The 18,964-nt window shown below is 44.2% G+C and overlaps 1 protein-coding gene across 1 annotated transcript; it reads right to left on the minus strand.

The window, feature by feature from the left end:
* Window positions 1-10,033: 10,033 nt before the first annotated feature.
* Window positions 10,034-17,693, minus strand: DNAJC22 (DnaJ heat shock protein family (Hsp40) member C22). The gene is made up of 2 exons (XM_056867106.1): window positions 16,872-17,693; window positions 10,034-10,213 (listed from the first exon to the last, which is right to left on the minus strand). Exons 1-2 carry the CDS (start codon window positions 17,691-17,693, stop codon window positions 10,034-10,036), a joined length of 1,002 nt encoding a protein of 333 aa, XP_056723084.1.
* Window positions 17,694-18,964: the final 1,271 nt, after the last annotated feature.

Raw genomic sequence — 18,964 nt, forward strand, 5'->3', positions numbered from 1 at the left:
CAAAAAAAAAAAAAAAAAAGAATCCTCAGGGATATACTTTCAATGCCAGTAGAACAGGTGCTTAACTTAACAGTTGTATGCCAACTGACGTTACAACACAAGTTTCATTTCTACAACCTTCCTTCATGCATGCAAGAACACTTCTGTGGAAGAGACACTTAGTGGGCAGAAATGCTCACGTACAGGACATACAGATTATTTTGAAGCTTTCTGGGAACAAGGTCTTAATCAAAAAAGAACTGCCACAGTCAACCACCTCCAAGTAAGTTAGTTAAAAGCAAGCATTATATGACCATGCAGTGTTGCCTTTATATTAACTGCCCTGCTTCAGGAGCAATGTGTGTTCTTCTTTTCTTATTTATCTCTACCAACAGAAATCATATGTATATTGCATGCATATAATAAACTTTCCCTCAAATTTAGCTGATTATGCATATATTCATTGCACATTTCCTACAAGAAACCAGTAAGCGATGCATAGTTCTCTCCTACTCTATTTTACTCTAAAAACCTAGGCTTAGCCCAGCACTCTTACCACTATACCACACTGACTCTCTTATGCATGGGAATCATGTGTGCAGCTCACAGCCAGCTGGCAACTTTTAACAATGGCTTGTCTAACAGAGCAGCTTCCACTTTTCAGTTCCATGCTGGATTTGCTTGTCCTTACATACATATATACATAAATGGTATCTTTGGATTGTAGCCCAAGATGATTAACCTTTCCGACTTTTAGCACACAGCAAGCTATGCTTCCTAAGAAACCAGCTCATGACCAATTATTGCAGCCACCAGCAGGGTTGCTGTCCTAAAGAAAAGCAAATTCAGGGCAAAGTAACTGTTGCAACGATACACAATCATTACACCACCACTGGTAACTGCCCCAGAAGAAAAGCCCTATGGGGAAGGCAGAGCTGCTTCAAACAACCACTATGCTCAGAGTCATGTACGGTATCTTGCCATGCTCCAAGGAAATGCTGTGATCAGACATTCCACCATTTAAAAGCTATTATGAACTTTGTGAAATGTTGCTACTACTGTATAAAACAGTAGTTTCTGCTCAAAGAAAATTATTCCAATTACCTATTTTGTTTACATGCACAGCTGATTCTGAGGAGGATCAGGAACTAACCAGCCATGGGACAAGCAGTCATTTAAAGTCAGCCTTCAACTCCATGTTGATTTATTTCATGTAAGGCATTGTTATTTATACAATACTATTTACACAGCATGAGTATAATAAACAAAAACTACCTGCCTGTCTCTTCCTCTAGCTTACAATCCACTGGCAGTGGAAAAGACAGTGGAAGGGGAGAAAGGAGCTGAAAGTGACCAAGAATTAATGAGGGGAAAATTAGAATCATACAGTGCAACATTCTCAAAGGGGTGGGCACGGTATGTACATGGCAATCAACTCTACAGCAGGGGTACCCAACCTTTTCCAGCCTGTGGGCACATTTGGAATTCTAACATGGCACAACAGGCACAACAACAAAATGGCTGCCTTAGGAGGTGGATCCAGCCACAAAATGACTGCCACAGCTTAACTTCAATAACACTGCGTAGATCCTTGTGCGAAACTGGCAGCAGTTGCCAAAGCAACATTTTAAAAAATTCTCACAGCCAATCACACTCCAATAGTCAGTTAGAAGCCTTGCTAGGCAAAAGCACTGACTGGCCCCATCCACTTCCTAAAAATACTTAGCAGGCACCAGAAAACTTGTTGGCGGGTGCCATGGCGCCCATGGGCACCGTTGTGGACTCCTGCTCTACAGGTTACAAAGAGGAATAGAAAAATATAACAAAGCTTAAATATAACATCTGTTTAGTAATCTATATGGCTTGAAGTCTACCTCATACATAGTTTTTACCATGTTGCTAATGATCTTTAACACAGGTACACTGCAGGAAGCTCTTGATTAAACAGAAATCCAATGGTGTGAAACTATATTTAAAGGCTCATGTCTTTGGGCAGTTTTCTGTGAAGTATCCTAAAGCTCTGTTTTTAACAGTGATATTTGGTTCTTTGCACAGACTAACTAAATAAATGGCCATTTCAGTAAAATAAAAAGAACAGATCACTTGACACAGATGCTGCTTTACAAAATTTGGTTATCAGTTCAGTCATAGTAAAGCACTTTTAAATCCAACTGAGTTCAGCAGGAAAATTTTAAGCCCATGCTTAACTTTCCCACTGAAGCCATTGGGAGTTAAAGCATTCATTTTTTGCTGGATACTTTAGTCTCACTGGCACTCAAGTTAACCCACCATATATCTGACAGCAAACAGCGAAAGCTACCAGTGTCCCATAGGCAAGAAGAAATTCACAGTTACTGAATGCATGAAATTTTACAAGCTCCTAGAATTCTTTAGTGATACTTCCAAACATTTCTACAAGATTGAAGCATTGTGGCTTTCAGGGAAAGTTTCATAATGATGATTTTCAACGTGATTCAGTTGAGGGATGGGAGAAGGGGAAAGTATCACAAAACCACTCAGAAGCTCAGTGAAAATGGCCATCAGAAATTTAGCTATGGAAAATAATTGATTGGCCTTATGGCAGTAGAGCAGAGGAAGAACTAAAGTTATTGCCATCATTTTAAATAATAATACGCAGCCACTATGGCATCAATTAACCCTTATACAATAACATAAATCAAAACACAGCTTCAACCTAACAGACTATATTCACAAAAGAGTCATCATACATATGTAAGACAAATTATAAGTGCATCCTCATTCACTTTAAGGATGCAAAAGTGGCCCCAATACCTTTTTCATTCAAATTAATCATACATAAATGGTAGCAGTCCAACAATTGGGTGGTAATGCAATACTAGTAGCAGTCCAAAGCATATGGGTAGGAGATGGGTGGTACAGGTTTCCGGTAGCTTGTCCCTGTTTTCGTTATAATCTTCAGCCACCCTTTCTTCGATGCAAACCCATTGCGTTTCTGCCACTATGCTATTTATTTATTTTATCGGCTTCTTACAACGCACTTGATATGAAGTAAGGAAACGCTAACGCAGTGCGTTATTTTGCGTTGTAAGAAGCCAATGGGTGAAAGGCATCAATATGAAGTGGTGATATGCCTATGAAATATTGAATGTATTTTGACCGGCTGAAAACGGCCAAAAGCATTAAAAGTGGCAACTGGTGAAAATAAATAGAGTGGCAGAAATGCAATTATCAATTACGACTTTAGCAGCTCAGGTCTTGTTTTTTTATATCATTTTAAATAAAGCAGCTAACAAACTGGATACAACAATAAATACTGAAATGAAATTTATACCATTATCTGAGTGAAATAGGCAGGTCAAAAAACCTTGATGCAATGCCACTCATTTTTACATATCTTCACAGATTCTCATATTATTGACTGGCCATGGTAGCCAAAATTTGTGATCAGTCATGACTGAGAATATTTCAGCTACCCACCATCAAGTCAGGAGAGTAAGTCTTGACTCTAACATTGTGTTGAGCTTCAGATCTTCTCAGAAAGCACTGGTCTTGCAGCTTTCAAAGAATATCCCAAGTCATCAAAACAGTGGGCATGAGGCCCACAGCTCTTCTCCTATTATGCATTCACTTGTCGACAATTTATTATTGCTCCTGGAGGGAGCATTTGATGAGCCCTATGCATTCTCCCTCATTCACTAGCAAGGCCAATAGATCATAAAATACCCTGTCTAGTCTAAATCTGGAGAAGAACACATGAAAAACTATCAATTAACCACAGCAAAAGAGATGAAAGCAAAACATACAACAGTTCAGGAATATTCTGCACTGGTAACCCAAGAGTAGCAAAACAGATTTTGAAGAAATGTCATATATTGTGTGGGGAAGCACTTCCACATTTGTATTAGAAATACCACTTGGACTGGAAATGAAAAATTAAGAACTATTTCATATGAGAAGAGACTTAAACTTGTAAACATGGTCAGACACTAAAGGCTGACAGCACCATGTTCCAGTTGTAAACCGCCAGAGTGCCTTCCACACACTTGGTACAGACATGTCGCTTTGTGAAAACAAAAGAAACATCATCAACACCTGTTTATATAATAGCCTAACTCATTCTTGCCAATGGGTTGCAGCCCATAAACATATTTGCTATGTACACACAGATGTTTTAAATATATATAGTTTAACGAGAAGAACCAACAACTGATTTCCTAGAAGTGATTATTTCACCACAGGTAACTAGTTGTTTACAGTTAGTGCATCTCAAGCAACTGCTTACCATCAGACGAAGCATTGCTGAAAGTATGGTATCAACAACCAGAATCAAACAACTCTACTACCCCCCAACAAGTGCGTATATCACACGTCTACCTTATAGAGCAAGTAGCTCATCTGAGTTGTTTTGGAACAAATACTGGGTGCCAAGTGTGGCAAACTATGCAAACTATGCAGAACTGCAGTGGTTCATTTTTTTCATACCCATGAAATCAAAGCCCACCACCCAATTTAATATGGAGTTAGAAAAGAAAAACAATTTTTATTAGTTACTATTATTCCTAGCCCAGAGATTTCCCCTTTCTTCCCATCCCTAAAAGACCCTCAAGCAGCAGCAATTAAGGTCTCTTCAGAGCTGAGGGGATAATTAACACATCCTGCTCTCTTTAAAGTGTGCTACCATAGTTTTTGTAATCCCAGACCTGTTGCACTGTTTACTGGATGTCTCACGCTATTTGATTGCATTGTTCTACAGCATATAATCCACCTCAAGTCTTAGGTGAGACAGGTGGACTATAAGTAAATGAGTAAAGAAATACTCAACCAACAATACTAGTTCAGTAGAAGGTATTACTTCAACCGTTTGGGGGCTTATCTTTTTGAAAGAAAGCCACAAACACTTCTGTTGAGAGCAAGGCAAAAAATATAAAGTGGAATGAGATTTGTAGGAAAATATATTCAAGTGCTTATAAGGTAGCAGTAATTTTACCAGTGGGTTTAATGTCATCCCGAAGCGTCCCCTCACAAAGTCACATTAGGATGTGTACATCCATTGATCATTACAATGAACACAAATATCACCTATTTTCTCCACTAAAATGTATTCTGACTACCATCATGCACAATGTGTAGTTTCATCTATTGTCTAGGAGGATACTCTCTTGCTTATTTTGTCTCCTCCAAGCTTGAACAACATCATCTATGTTATGTAGCAGCATCTGGCTAATTGGCTTTTGAGTACTATAGTCCCTTACCAAGCTATTTTAGTCTTGTTGATCAAGTACAGGGGAGTCTGTAAAGGGCGCAATTTGTAACTTACAATTATTCTCATAAACATACATAAGATATCAAGTTTACCACACAAGCTGTATATGCCCCAGAGAGTAAATGTTTATCCCAAGTTGTACAACTATGCCTTTGTATCCAAGGCACAAAAACGTAATGTTTTGTATTAAAACATCAAATTACCAAAAAATTCAAAAGCCTGTGGTACTTTGAGCTGATCATCTATACATAAAAGCTACACTTGGAAGTTTATATAGTTCTTTACATAACACTTTATACAGAATAATTTGACACTTAAGTCATTCATCCTGAACACTCTTACTTTGAAGTAAACTTCACTAAAATCTATGGGACTTGCTTCTCAGCAGGCTGCCCAGAGCAGAACACACTATCCTCATGTTTGATGTGTCTCAGATTGTTAATTATCCTCACATGCTAAAACTTCAGAACATTTTCCAGCCATACAGATAGCTGTACTACTGAATTTGAAGCCCTGACACAAGCTACTCGCAGCATACCATAACTGAAAGTTATATACATGGTAGACAGAAAGAGAAACTGAGAGTTTGCTATTGGCTGTTCAAACAGCAGGTCAGTGTTCTGCCTCCATTGCCCTTATTCCCCCACTCAACTTCTTCCTTCCTTGTCCCCCCCATTCCCCTTTCAAGAACTCCGTTACACAGAGGAATGTCTACTTTCAAAACACCAGAAGTTCACTCCAAAGTTAAAACCACTCACTTCCCCTTGCCACTCCAGGACTAAGCCGCCACAGTCTGTCTCTGAGAAGAGGGTTTTAAACAGCAAACCGGCTGCAAAACCCCTAACACTCCAAGCAAAATCCAGCAGTAAAACTGCTGCAAAAGCAACCCACATCCTTCCCACACTACCTCCACCCCCCATCCTCTTGGACTTTCCGTAGGGAGGCAGCTGCTGGGGCCCAAGACCGTCTGGAAACACGGCCCCATCCCCTTTTCTATGGAAGCCTTCACCCTGGTAACACGGGGACACTCTTTCTCTTCATTGGCGATACACTCTGTGGGGCTAGACCAGTGGTTCTCAAACTTTTCGGGCCACCGCCCCCTTGGTTCCAGAAACTGAACCCCAGCACCCCCTACCCTATTCTATAAAAAGCATTATTCAAAATAGGGCTTTGCATGACATGCTAAAGAAGTTAATAACAATAAAATTTCGAAAGAGTAACAATTAATTGCACATCTATTCAAAATCAAATTAAAACTTTTCAGTTGAAATTTATTCAACAAAACTGATGAACTTGATCCAGTGGTACCAGCTCTTCAAAGTCTGGGGGGGGGGGAATTCTGATAGATTCCACCCCATTTGCCAGCAGGGTGCCACAGCTTGATCTATTGTAAATTAGTGAAGTTGAAGGGGCCCACCTCTAGTGCCCCCCTGCTGCCCCCTTGCCTCTCAGTGCCCCCCTAGGAAATCCCACCGCCCCCCAGGGGGTGGTACTGCCCACTTTGGGAACCACTGCGTTAGAGGGTCAGGCGCTGCTTTGGGAAGGGATACCAGGGCTGAGCCTCACCAACCTCAGAGCCACCCTCCCCGATCGCCGCCGCGGCTGCTGCTGCTTCCCCTCCTTTTTCTCCCATTCCCACACAGCCCTTCGTGTCGTCCCCCCCCCCGCGCGCCTCTTGGCCCGCCGCTAGCCCCGCCCCCTACTTGTCTCACACCGGCCATTCGCTCGCCACAGCTCCGGCTCCCCTCCCCCTCCCTCTTTCTGCCCCCGAAGCAGTTTCCTTCGCTTGCCTGGGCATCGCTTCGACCTCCATGCCCCCCACCCCAGGTCCGGCTCCCCTCACATATTCCCCTCTCACCCACACCCACCTGCCTACCCCTCGACGGAGAGTCCCGGCCGTCGCCGCTGCCAACCCAACCGACCCCCGCCCCCTTTACCTCAGGCCCCAGCCGCCGCAAAGCACGGAGGAAGCAAGCCCCGCCCACCTGAGCGGAGAACTAAGAGCGCGAGGACCAATGGGCCAAGCGCAGCCGCTGCTCTCCAGCCAATGAGAACGGTTTCTGGCTGGGCAGAAACGTCAGCCAATAGGAGGGACGGAAAGGCCGGGCTTCTCCCCGCCCGGTTTTCACCCAGTGATGGTGGCCCGACTGCGACTCGAGAACAACGGAGGCGTTCTAGCCGCTGAAAACCCCTTCCTCGCCCAATCGGTCTCAGCGTTAGGAAGGGCCAATAGGATAAAACGAAAAGGGATGCTTCAGGTCTGGCTCTGGGTAGACAATCCATTGGCAAATTCACAGAGCATGAACCAATCGGGGCGCGAGGGGCGTGGCAAGGGCCTGCGACCGGCCAATCAAACAGAGCCTAGGTACAAGCGAGGCGAAAATAGCCGAATACTTTCCGGAAAGAACCCGGGGCAGGGATAATTCAGTTTATACTACATGTGTAGACTGCGGCTGAGATGTCGTATTTTATTGCCGTAGGATTATCATTTTTTTTCCTGTCGGGGTGCCTATTCTTTTAACAGCCAGAAAGTCGGTAGGCGAACCTTTCCCAACTATTGCTTTTCTAAGGCGGGAAAAGTTTCAATTTCTGCCCGTCTTGTAGTTCAAGGCTCAAGAGCCTTACCAAAAAACAACAAACCAAAATAATAATTAAATAAAAATCCTTTTCAGTAATCAAATACTGTGGCTATTCTTTGGTGAGGTAGAGGTGTACACTCCCGTTGAGCCTATTTACCAGGAACTGTAAATCACTGTCACTATCCCACCCCCATTTTTGCCTTTTGCATCTGCCCATTTATGCATGGGAGGTTTTGCTTTGGATTTGCTGCTCTTTATATGCACATTTCCCCCATCCAAATTCTCAAAAATAAGCCCCCATGCAGAGTTTTGGACAATTTGGATGGGAAAAATGTGCATGTAGAGAGCAGCAAATCCAAGGCAAAATCTCCCATGCATAAATAGCTGGTGTCTTTGAAACGGTTTAGTGGGTGTGGCAACATGGGCACTTTTTCGTGTTTAAACTCCCAGCTGTTGTGAGCCACTGCTAAAGCGCAGCAAAGCCACCCCCTCACATTGCCCAGACCCCCCCTTCATATCATATGCAAAACACACCAACTCCAAATCACACACCTAATTAACTCCTTCCGGCTTTAGGTGACTCGAGCCTCGGGCCATTTTTTCTCCTCCCCTTGGCAGACCTGTCTATTGGTGCTCAATCTCCAAGTGCAATGTATTTGCAGGCTCATTGATACTAGAGCACAATCTGCAATTTTATATGCTTCAAATGGTTAGGATAAATGGCTGGCAACATATTATGTGGCAGTTTTTTCTTCTCATCTTGTCATGTTTTTGGGGGGCATATCGTCAACCTAAACATAATTTCTTTGCTTTTAAATCAGTACAAGGCTGTATGTTGCAGGATAAATGAAAACCATAAGCAATTAATAACCTTCAGCAATATATACAATGTGTTAGGCGTATACTGCTCTGGGGCTGATTCTCAATCCAAGGGTTAGGGTGGTTCCAGGCATGGAAAGTTGCTCTGTGAAATCCTCAAAGGTCTGGTAAAGACATTCTTAACATTCTTGGGAGTTTGTCTTCCTCCATATTTCCAAGTCTGAACCATAATACTAAAAGAAGTTCTAGGTGTGAGCCATAGTGAACCTCAGTTTAAATTAAGAATGTGAACACACATCGAATCTTTACCCTACGGGCAACCCAACCTCTTCCTCAAAGTTTCCAGTAACGGGTCTGACCTCTTGTGGGATTGGAACCCATTGTGATTAGTGATCATAGCATATGTTGTTGCTTTTCGCAGCCCCCCACACACCCAGAGGATTTTAAAAATCTGCATTAAAACAGACTTTCCTCCCTGTTTTTCAAATATAGTCCAACAGCAACACCTGCTGGGTTTAGGCGGAGTTGCAGGCATTTCAAACTATCAAATGCTCTTCTTCATGAAATGTAATTGTTTCTGTTTTACACCAAACAAAGGCAGGAGTATGCAGAAGGGAAATTTTGGTGGTTGTAAAGCAAGGGGCATGCCAGCTTAACTGTACCAGGATTTCCTGCTGTGCCAAACTTTCGACGTGACAGAGGAGATTGTGGTTATTCTATGCCAAGGAAACAAAATACTGCTTCTTGCAGAAAAGGAACAAAACAGCAATAATGTAATTATTAACTTCGTTTAATGGTTTTTTGGATGTGAAAAAGGCTACTTATAGAGTAAGGGACACAGAAGGTGTCCTAGGAAATTCCCAGCTGCATTTCTCTCTAATGTTTTCAGACACATGCTGTCAGCTTCAAAGACATTTCAACACCAAGTCAGTCCATAGTGTTCTTATTTAAAAGAATGTTAACATCATGCTGAATGTGCAAATCACATATGCACAATCAATCCCATTCACATGCAATAACATTGTGTTGAATCTATTCATAGGAAAGTTTTGGTGTTTTTTAGACAATTTAATTTGTCCAGCCAGTTTTTGGTTCCTATTTCTCAGGCATCATTAGACAGGTCCAGTTCTGTCTTCACAAACTTCTCTAAGTCAAGAATAAGGTCTGTGGAAACATCCCCCCAAAATCAGAAGGCCCCAAAACAAGGGGCGGTCTTATGAGCCCAGTACCATCAGTCAACCATCATCGTTGGAGAAGGCCATTATTATAGCACATGTATTGTCCACCTTCTGGACCACTTTGACACACACAAAAAGTATCTCTCTAAGGACGCCCCTCAGCTTCCTAGGGAGGCCCACCTTCCAGTGAACACACATAGATCTTTTGTGTGTCCGCTAGTCAAGGTATCCGATCATACATGTTTTGGTTTCCTCATCTGTGTGAGAAGCTCATAGGCCCCCTGCACCTCAATAAAACGTCTCTCAGCCTCGAGTACCCGGTGCCGATTATGATCTGGATGCCAGTGCTTTACCAGCTCCCTGTAGCTTTTGTTGATTTCGTCAAGTGTGGCGTCACTGTGGAGGCCTAAGATCTTTAAAGAGAGGAAGAGGGGGAGGGAAAAGAAAACAGGCAGTGAGTGTGTTTTGATAGACCTGCGAGACCTTGACCTAACAGTAGCCAGTTTATCAGGGAGAAAAGAAAGCCCTGGGAACAATAGTCTGGCTTTACCTGCTTGCAGTGATTTGCTGCCAGACCTGTTAGCCAAGAACCCTGCACAGAACTAATGATAGAGCACACAATGAACACCAACAACTTCACTGGAGTTTTATGAAGCAGTCATTTCTCTGATCCCTTCCCCTGCAGTTCAGCAGTCCCCAAGAGTTCATTTCCTTCTCCTAGTTCCAAAGGTTTTAAGGCTTCTTATCAACTGTTTCTGGTCATGAGTACTCTCCATTCCAATCTCCAGACAGTAAAAGCCTGTTGTCCCCCCCCCCATCGTTTTTAGTCTTATCTGCTTTAACTTACAAGACTTTGACCAGCATTCTCTCTAAAATTTCAGACAATAGTTGAGGCTGTAGCAGGAAGATACCAGAAAATAAACCTAAAACTTTGGCCATTTGTGTTCAGGTACATGTGACAGTTAGCTTACCAGATAGTTTGCTTTTTTGCCCTTTGGACCCTTGACTGTTTGCTCTGTTATTCTCTCATTTTGACATCTATTACATTTAAAATGACTAACTATGTGACAGACAAGAATGATTAAGAGAGTGCTACCACACTTTAAATGCTACTACATGCAGGATAATTTTTTTAAAAGTCAGATTTAAAACCATGTTTTCAAAGAAATCTGGTTTTCGTTTTCTCCTTTTTTGTAAGTGGGTTTTATGTGTTAAGATTACCAGTGCTTCTTGTTTCATCTTGGATTCTCTGTGATGATTTAGTCGGAGTTTACAAATGAACAAAGTTTCTTAGAGTAAAAAGAGTAACAAATGTATGGTTTTTGTGAGCTACAGCCCACTTCTTAAGGATATAAAGTGTTACAGCAATTGAATGTTATATTGTTATACCAATATAACAATCTGTGTATCAGGTTTGTGAATTCCCAACTTTCTTTTTTTCAAGTCTCTAACCCCTTTCATTGCTAAGATGTGCCTTACCCATTATATCTCTGCTATGAAAAAGGCTAGAGACTTAACTTAAAAAAAAAAAGGAACTGGGAATTCACAGAATATGGATTGTTACACTGGTGTAACAATATTCAACTGCCAATTTTAAGAAAGGCCCAAGTGCCAGGAAGAGGAAATGGCTGCTATAGGAATAGGGGCAGGGGAAATGGTTGCCATGTGGGTGGAACTGGAAAACCCAAACTTTCCCACCCACATTACGGCCATGCAGGCTCTCCTGAGAGCTTTCCCAAAACGTTGCAACAAACCAGGTTTGGGAAAGATGAAAGAAAAGCAAGGAAAAACCCTAGGAGGTACACAAATGGAACTCGAAAGCCAGAATAGTGTAGTTAGCAGCGGACTCTAACCTGGAGAACCAAGTTTGATTTCCCACTCCTCCACATGAAGCCTGCTGGGTAACCTTGGGCTAGTCACAGTTCTCTCCAAATTCTTTCAACCTCACCTACCTCACAAGGTGCCTATTGTGCATGTGTGTGTGGGGAGGCAATTGTAAGCTGCTTTGAGACTCCTTACGGTAGAGAAATGTGGGGTATAAAAACCAATTCTTTTCTTCTTCAGTGCTGTGGGGAGGCAGGAAAAAATCCCAACAGCATTGAAACTGGGGCAAATAACCTGTGTGGAAACAGCCAAAGGGCTATTTGCACAATGTCTCATAGGCCTTGACTAATCGTTATTTTCAAAAATAAAAAGTATGAGAGAAGAGTCAGGGGAAAAGCATGGGAACTGCAGAAGTGGGGAAAAGGCGAGCTGGGAAAGGAAAGGAGGCAAGAATACAGCATGGAGGGCTAGCAAGGTGGGAGTGAAATTTCCATACTCCTCTGAGCCCTAGTAGGTCCTCCGCTTGTATCATATATCTTATTCTGTGCCTGGCTCCTGTATGGATCAAAACATCCAGAGAATGGGGCCAGGTACAGACAGAGGTTTTTTTTTACAGATCTGGAGCACCCCCAGGGTTGCAGAAATATACAAAACTGATTTTTTTTTAAAAAAAGTGTAATGTTTTTACAGAAATGCTGAGATCTTGCAATGGTATATTGTGAGGTATCAACCACTGTATTTGAAAAGGGAGGAGCAGCCATTTGCCACTGCATGAGCCAGGCAGGTGAAGAGGCTCAGGATCTGCTGTCCCTCCCCGGAATTAAGATTGCAGGGAGAGGTGCGTCTGACTTCCCACCAATTAAAAAAGTTCATCTTGGGGGAACACGAGAGAGGGCCTTTTCTGTGGCAATTATGGAACCACCTCCCCAGGGAGGTGCGCCTGGTCACTATTGACCTTCAAGAGGCAATTGAAGACAGTTTTATTTAGGACTGCCTTTGACTTGATTGGTTTTTATTTATTGGCAGTCCTAATTGGAGTTTTAAAATTGTGAATTTTTATGGGTTTTTATCATTGTTGTTTTATTTAGATTGTTTTTATTGTGTTTTTATAATCATTTTATATATTCTGTAAGCCATCTTGGGTTCTGCAAAGGAGATAGGCAGCTAATAAATGCTTTAAATAATTAAATAAATATCCAGCAGCAAAGCATGTTCCCCTGGACAGATCAAAAAAAAAAAAAAACATGCAAGGGGGCCACTTGTGGCGAAAGAAGAGGTTTCTGCCAATTTATGCCCATGCACATATCCCCTGCAAAAATGCGAACTAGTGGGGGAGTGGTTGGTGGAATGTTGTTGGTGTCATGTGGCTGTTCCGCCCCCTTACGTTGGTGAATGAGTGAGTTCCTCCCCCCTTAAACTTATTTGTAATTGGCTGAGGGTTTTTTAATTGGTAAGACATCAACAGTCCCGTGGTGGAATTATTTCATCTTATTTTGATTGAGCTGATGCCCCCGCCTGTTTTTTTTAATACTGCAATTTTAGCAATAAAACTATAAACTTATAAATAGATACTGATTTCAGTGAAGAGAAGAGCAACCTGGGAAAATACCCAGCCACCCCCGCATTTTGGTAACTTGGTGATAAATTGCCCCGCCCTCTCTGAATATTGGTTTGTGATTCACTGTGTTGTATTGTTTGAATGTTGTCACCAGCTACCCCCCACGATCCCTTTGGTGGGATTCTTTAATTTGATCATGACTGAGTGGCCATTTTAACTAACAGAGCAGAGCAGAGATTCACAAGCACAGCTAAGTTGTTGCTAGAATAGCACACACAAATAAAAAGAGATTGGGGGCATTTCAACCGGGATAGCGAAATGAAGAATGGCAATTGTGATGCCTTCATAAAATCAACATTGGGGAAGTAAGCCTACTCGCTTGAACATCTTTCGTGAGGCGATCAAATGCGGTGCACATTGCTCACCAAGAGGAGTATGGAAAGCCTGTATATCTCCATGTACTTGGAACACTGCTTGATAAACCCCCTGCACGCAGCCACCAAAACCAACTGATTGTGAGCGCAATGCACACGGGGAGGGAAGAATACGAACAGGACACGCCAATTCAATTGCACTCTTTCACTGCATGATCGATAATTCGATCATTTCAATAAAAAAATAAAAATAAAAAAGGGAAGGAGGTGGGTGAGGAAGATGGAGAAACCCCAGCGACAAAAGATGGCTTCAGGGGCTTCAAAGAGAGGCTGAAGTCTGGCTGGAATAGGAGGGGGAAATGGGAATAGGGGCATGTGGGGGAATGGGGAAAGAAACCTGAGGTTAACTATATGCACACAAATGGCATCAATTTGCATTGAGCTGAGCTCAGAATAGACTTAAAAATCATGGCAAAGCAGCATGGAAAAAACTTGGTGAAAGCGCGGGGTGGGAGTAAACTCTGGAGGACAGAAGAACCATACATAACTCCAGTGAAGCCCCGAAGCAGTCTGGCAGTGATTGTGAGGCAAAGTACCCGTGCATAAAAGGCCAATGAGAAGGAGGTGGGGGTACACAGGTAATGGAGCCAACCAAGGTAAGGGGGAAGTTGGACAGGTGAAGAAGGATGAGATTTAGCCCCCCCTGCCTCCCCTGTCAAATAGCTAATACCCAAGGATGGCACCCATTTGGATCAAAATAAATTCAAATGGGGCATACAAGACTAAGATAGGTAATTCTGGCTACCTGGGAAAAACCCCAAGTTTGCAGAAAAATAAAAAAGCATTTTTTAAAAAATGGGCTAAAAATCAGAACAGCAACTTCTGTGCACACATACACATTGTGGAAGGGGGGAGAGAACATCGGGAGGTGGTTTGGATTGCTATAACAACCCAAAATGGCAAGTGACAATGGAAGGAAGTCAACAGGGGAGAAGCAAAAGTGGGGAAGAAAGGGAGCAAAAGGAGGAATCATAGGGGCAGCAAGAGGAGGAAATACAATGGGGGCTGCCAATGGTGGGAAAAATAGAAAGCATCAGAAAAAGAGGAGGAGACTGTTCTGGGGGGTGAGAGGGAGCAGGAGTGGAGAGAAGAGGGAAGAAAGCACAGGGACTGAGAGATGGAGAAGGTGGAGAGCAACTGAGGCGAGTGGCCACAGGCAGAAAAGACAACGTGGCTGAGCAAGGGGCAGGAAAGAATGGGAAGGTGGGCAACCGGGTTGGGGGGGAGAGAAGAAGAAGAAGAGTTGGTTTTTATATGCCGACATTCTGTACCTTTTTAAAAGGAGAATCAAACTGGCTTGCAATCTCCTTCCGTTCTCCCCACAGCAGACACCTTGTGAGGTAGGTGGGACTGAGAGCGGAGAGAGCTGTGACTAGCCCAAGGTAACCCATGGCCTCATCTGTAGGAGTGGGGAAACCAACCCAGTTCTCCAGATTAGAGTCCCTCTCTCTTAACCACTACACCACGCAGGGAAGGCAAAAGGGATGGAAGGGCAGGGAAGCAAAGGTGATGTGAGAGTGGGAGTAGTGAGGCGGCAACAGGTGGAGGGAATGGGACTTTCTCCCCCACAAGTCCACTTCATCATATATCTCATAGTTAAGCATGGCCCTTTGAGCAGTTCAGAGAGGAGGGGAAATGGTACAGGAATGCACCTGTGAGTCTCTGTGGGTCCATCTTTTGCAGTCATGGTTGAGAGATAGAGCAGTTGGTGGGGCTGCCCAAGTAGTTGCTCTCTGTCAAATGATCTCCACTTGTGTGCCACACATATGTCATGCACACACAAGGATACAAACAGAAGGGAGTTACACAGTATTTACTCAGTTTTAATATGGCCACTTGGCTTGTGTAGTTACAAACATCTATCTATCTATCTATCTATCTATCTATCTATCTATCTATCTATCTATCTATCTATCTATCTAGCTATCTATCTATGAGCATCTACATAAAAAAAGGTGAAGGTCCCCTGTGCGAAGCACCAGGTCATTCCTGACCCATGGGGTGACGTCACATCCTGACATTTACTAGGCAGACTTTGTTTACGGGGTGGTTTGCCAGTGCCTTCCCCAGTCATCTTCCCTTTACCCCCAGCAAGCTGGGTACTCATTTTACCGACCTTAGAAGGATGGAAGACTGAGTCAACCTTGAGCTGACTACCTGAAACCAACTTCCGTTGGGATCGAACTCGGGTCGTGAGCAAAGCAGTACTGCAGCTTACCACTCTGCGCCACGGGGCTCCTTGAGCATCTACATAATGGTCTCAAATTGGCTAAACTGTCATTTCCTTTCCAGAGTGAATCCGGGGAGTTGTAGGCACGTGAGGAAGGGAGCTTGGGTTCTCTAACAGCATTCACAATATCATCACCAAACTACAATTCTCAGTGTTCTTTAGAGGAAGCCTTGACAGTTAAACTGGAATACAACCAATTAAAGGATGGAATGATGAGGTACTTCAGAACACAATTAGGTTCCCGAGTGCTAGTTTGCTGGGAGCATATGAGTGCAGGGGTGGAAGGGGCATTTCTAAAATAGAATTGGTGGTGGAAATTGCCATCAAGTCACTGACAACTTAGAGTGACCCCATAGGGTTTTAAGCAGGAGATGTTCAGAGGTGGTTTGCCATTGCTTGGACTTCCTTGGTCGTCTCCCATCCTAGCACGAACCAGGGCTGAACCAGAATTTGCCTTAAGAAGGGAAGTATAGGGTTGAGATCCCCCAAAATTTCCCTAAGTTTTATTGCAGATATATATCCTCTTCCTTTATAGATCTGTCAGCAGGATGTTCCTGACTAGTACCATGAAAACATACTCCTCTGCAGTGTCAAGAAACTACAGGCTAATCAGTTACTAATTATGCAGCTTGGTTCATCCTTAACAACATTCAGAACAAAGACATTTAGCTGCCCTGCACCCAAACACATGAAGTTTGTCTTCCCATTTCCCAAACCCTCTCAAAAAGTAGATTTAGGGCAAAAATGCACGGTCGCTTTAGCCTCCTTTATTCCCTGTTTCAGCCACGATTCAGCCAGGATCGACCGCACGTTCGGCGAAACGCATGCGTTCGATCCTGGCTGAATCCTGGCTGAAACAGGGAATAAAGGAGGCTAAAGCGACCATGCGTTTTCGCCCAAAGAAGCTGGCTAAAGATAGGTCCCATGATTCTGGAAATCTCTTTTCCTCCCAACACTCCCCCACTCCAAACTTTCCAAATTTCCACCCCACTATTGAACTGACCAGTAAAATAAGTGCCCTGTACCTGGTACGCCATCTGCTGCCTCTCGCTCTGGAAAGACTGTACAAACGCAAACACTTTCTCCCACTCCTGGAAGTAGGTACTGCCAAAGCCCAGCGTCTTCCAGGCACGGTAGGGCAGGAGGAGCATTGATTCCAGTATGCCACCCAGCAACGGAAATACATTGGCCCAATCCAGAGTGGCTCCAATAGCACTGGCTACATAGTTGGCAGTGGCAGCTGTGTTACAGAAGGCACAGTAGGCCAACGGTGCCGAGAAAGCCAAGTAGGCCAAACCAAGTCGGTACAGCCGGACACTAAGCTTCTCGCTGCTTCCCCTGATGGCTTTGTAACGCCGATGCCGCTGGGCCACCACACTGGTTGTAAGGCTGATGGGCAGGATGGCCACAGAACGTCCGTGGAAGATGGGTGCGGTTAGGAAGGCAGCTGTCAAAGTGCCCTGCAGGTCAGAGGACTGGTCACCCACTTCAGACACCAGGTGAATGCCAAGGCCCACAGCCAGGGGCAGAGCCAATAAGTAGAAACCAGGCAGGGTTGAGAGACCAATGAGGGCCACCACTCCAAAGTAGATGCCCACTAAGACCTGACCAAGGAAGCGGATGGGGCTCAAAGGTGGGGGTTCATCTTTGTGAACTTCCGAGGGACTGTTGGCCTGGGCCACCCAGCCAGGCAGCAGCCACAGCTCCCACAGCCATCCAACCCCAAAGCCCCCCAAAGTCAGCATCCACAAGAGGGCATGGTTATCCCGGCCCAGGTAGAGATGGTGGAACCCAGCTGGGCCCCCCAGAGCCCAGAGAGCGACAGCCACCAGAAGGCGCTTGGCCATGATTTGGCAGAAAGTCCTTCACTATACGCAGGATATCCTGCTGCAGTGCCGTTCAGGGAGCTGCCAATAGTCCTGAAAGAAGGAGAGAGCAAATGGTAAGAGTCCTAGTTACCCAGACAACATGCATCCAATCTATGCAGAATTCAAGGTGCAAGGCCAGACTTGTGGCTATGCGTCCTGCCAACATGCCCACTCACCCCCACCTATGCTGCTACCAATCACTTGTCATTTCAATGTCTGCATTGCAATAACTAGCAGGAGCTCCCAATGCCTGAACGATGATCCTGGTGCCAGTTGTCTCTTGGGGATGTTTCTGTGCCTCCTCTTGGGAGAGCCAACTCCTCTTGGGAGAAGGAATTTCCTAGACACAAGGCTGTCTATCCCCAGAGCCTCCTACCACTCCCATAGGCTGGGTCCAGCCAGTCTGAGATCACCACTTACGTAGCAGACCAACGGTAAATATCCCAGTCATGCAAATCCAACAGAGTCACCTGGACAGTCTTTCCGCCGGGACTGTGGTCTCATATGTTTCAGCTCACTCACCATGTTCCTCAGGACTACAATGTGAACTCAGAAGACCTTCGGGCTCGTGGGGCTGGGTTGGACTTTGCCTTTCTCCTAGGGAAACGTGATGGGATTGGGCAGAGGGCGTCTGTTAGGGAGGGAGGGAGGAGGAATAGCCAAAGGGCACTGTGGGACTTCCTGCCTTACTGACAGCTCTGAGTCCACAGGGGCTATACAGGAGCTTCAGAAGCAGGATCTTTAAAGGGAGGGACGAGACCAAATGCCAGATCTCGACTTCTCCTTATCCGTCTACACATTTCAGCATACATTTACAAGCTGGTGCGATAGATGTACTCTTCAATGCACTCCTACTGCTATGTTGTTAACACTCATCTGGTGGTAACTTGATTTTAAACTCCGGCAGTTTCCCTTGGGACCCGTGAGCAAGACACAAGTAGCTCAGTCTCCCCAAGTGGAAATAATTAGGCCCAGTGCCTTTTTTAAAAGCCAACAACCTCCAACTGTCCTTAGCAATGCATGGGGAAAATGGAACAGCAATACTTTTCTTCAGGGCTTGGTGGGAAAGAATCAAGAAGTCTTACAACTAGCACTGGGACTTGAATAATGACCGGCATTCATATTTTCGAATAGAGAGTGCCAGTGTTTTTGTTTCCAGCATCTATCTATGCCTCTACTACATTTTGACATTTGTCTTGCACTCCAGTACCCTCTAAGCCAGTGTTCTTCGACCTGTCCAAACCCTGGGC

This window comes from Euleptes europaea, chromosome 1 (assembly GCF_029931775.1).
Source record: "Euleptes europaea isolate rEulEur1 chromosome 1, rEulEur1.hap1, whole genome shotgun sequence".
In the NCBI taxonomy this organism is placed as follows: Eukaryota; Metazoa; Chordata; class Lepidosauria; order Squamata; family Sphaerodactylidae; genus Euleptes; species Euleptes europaea.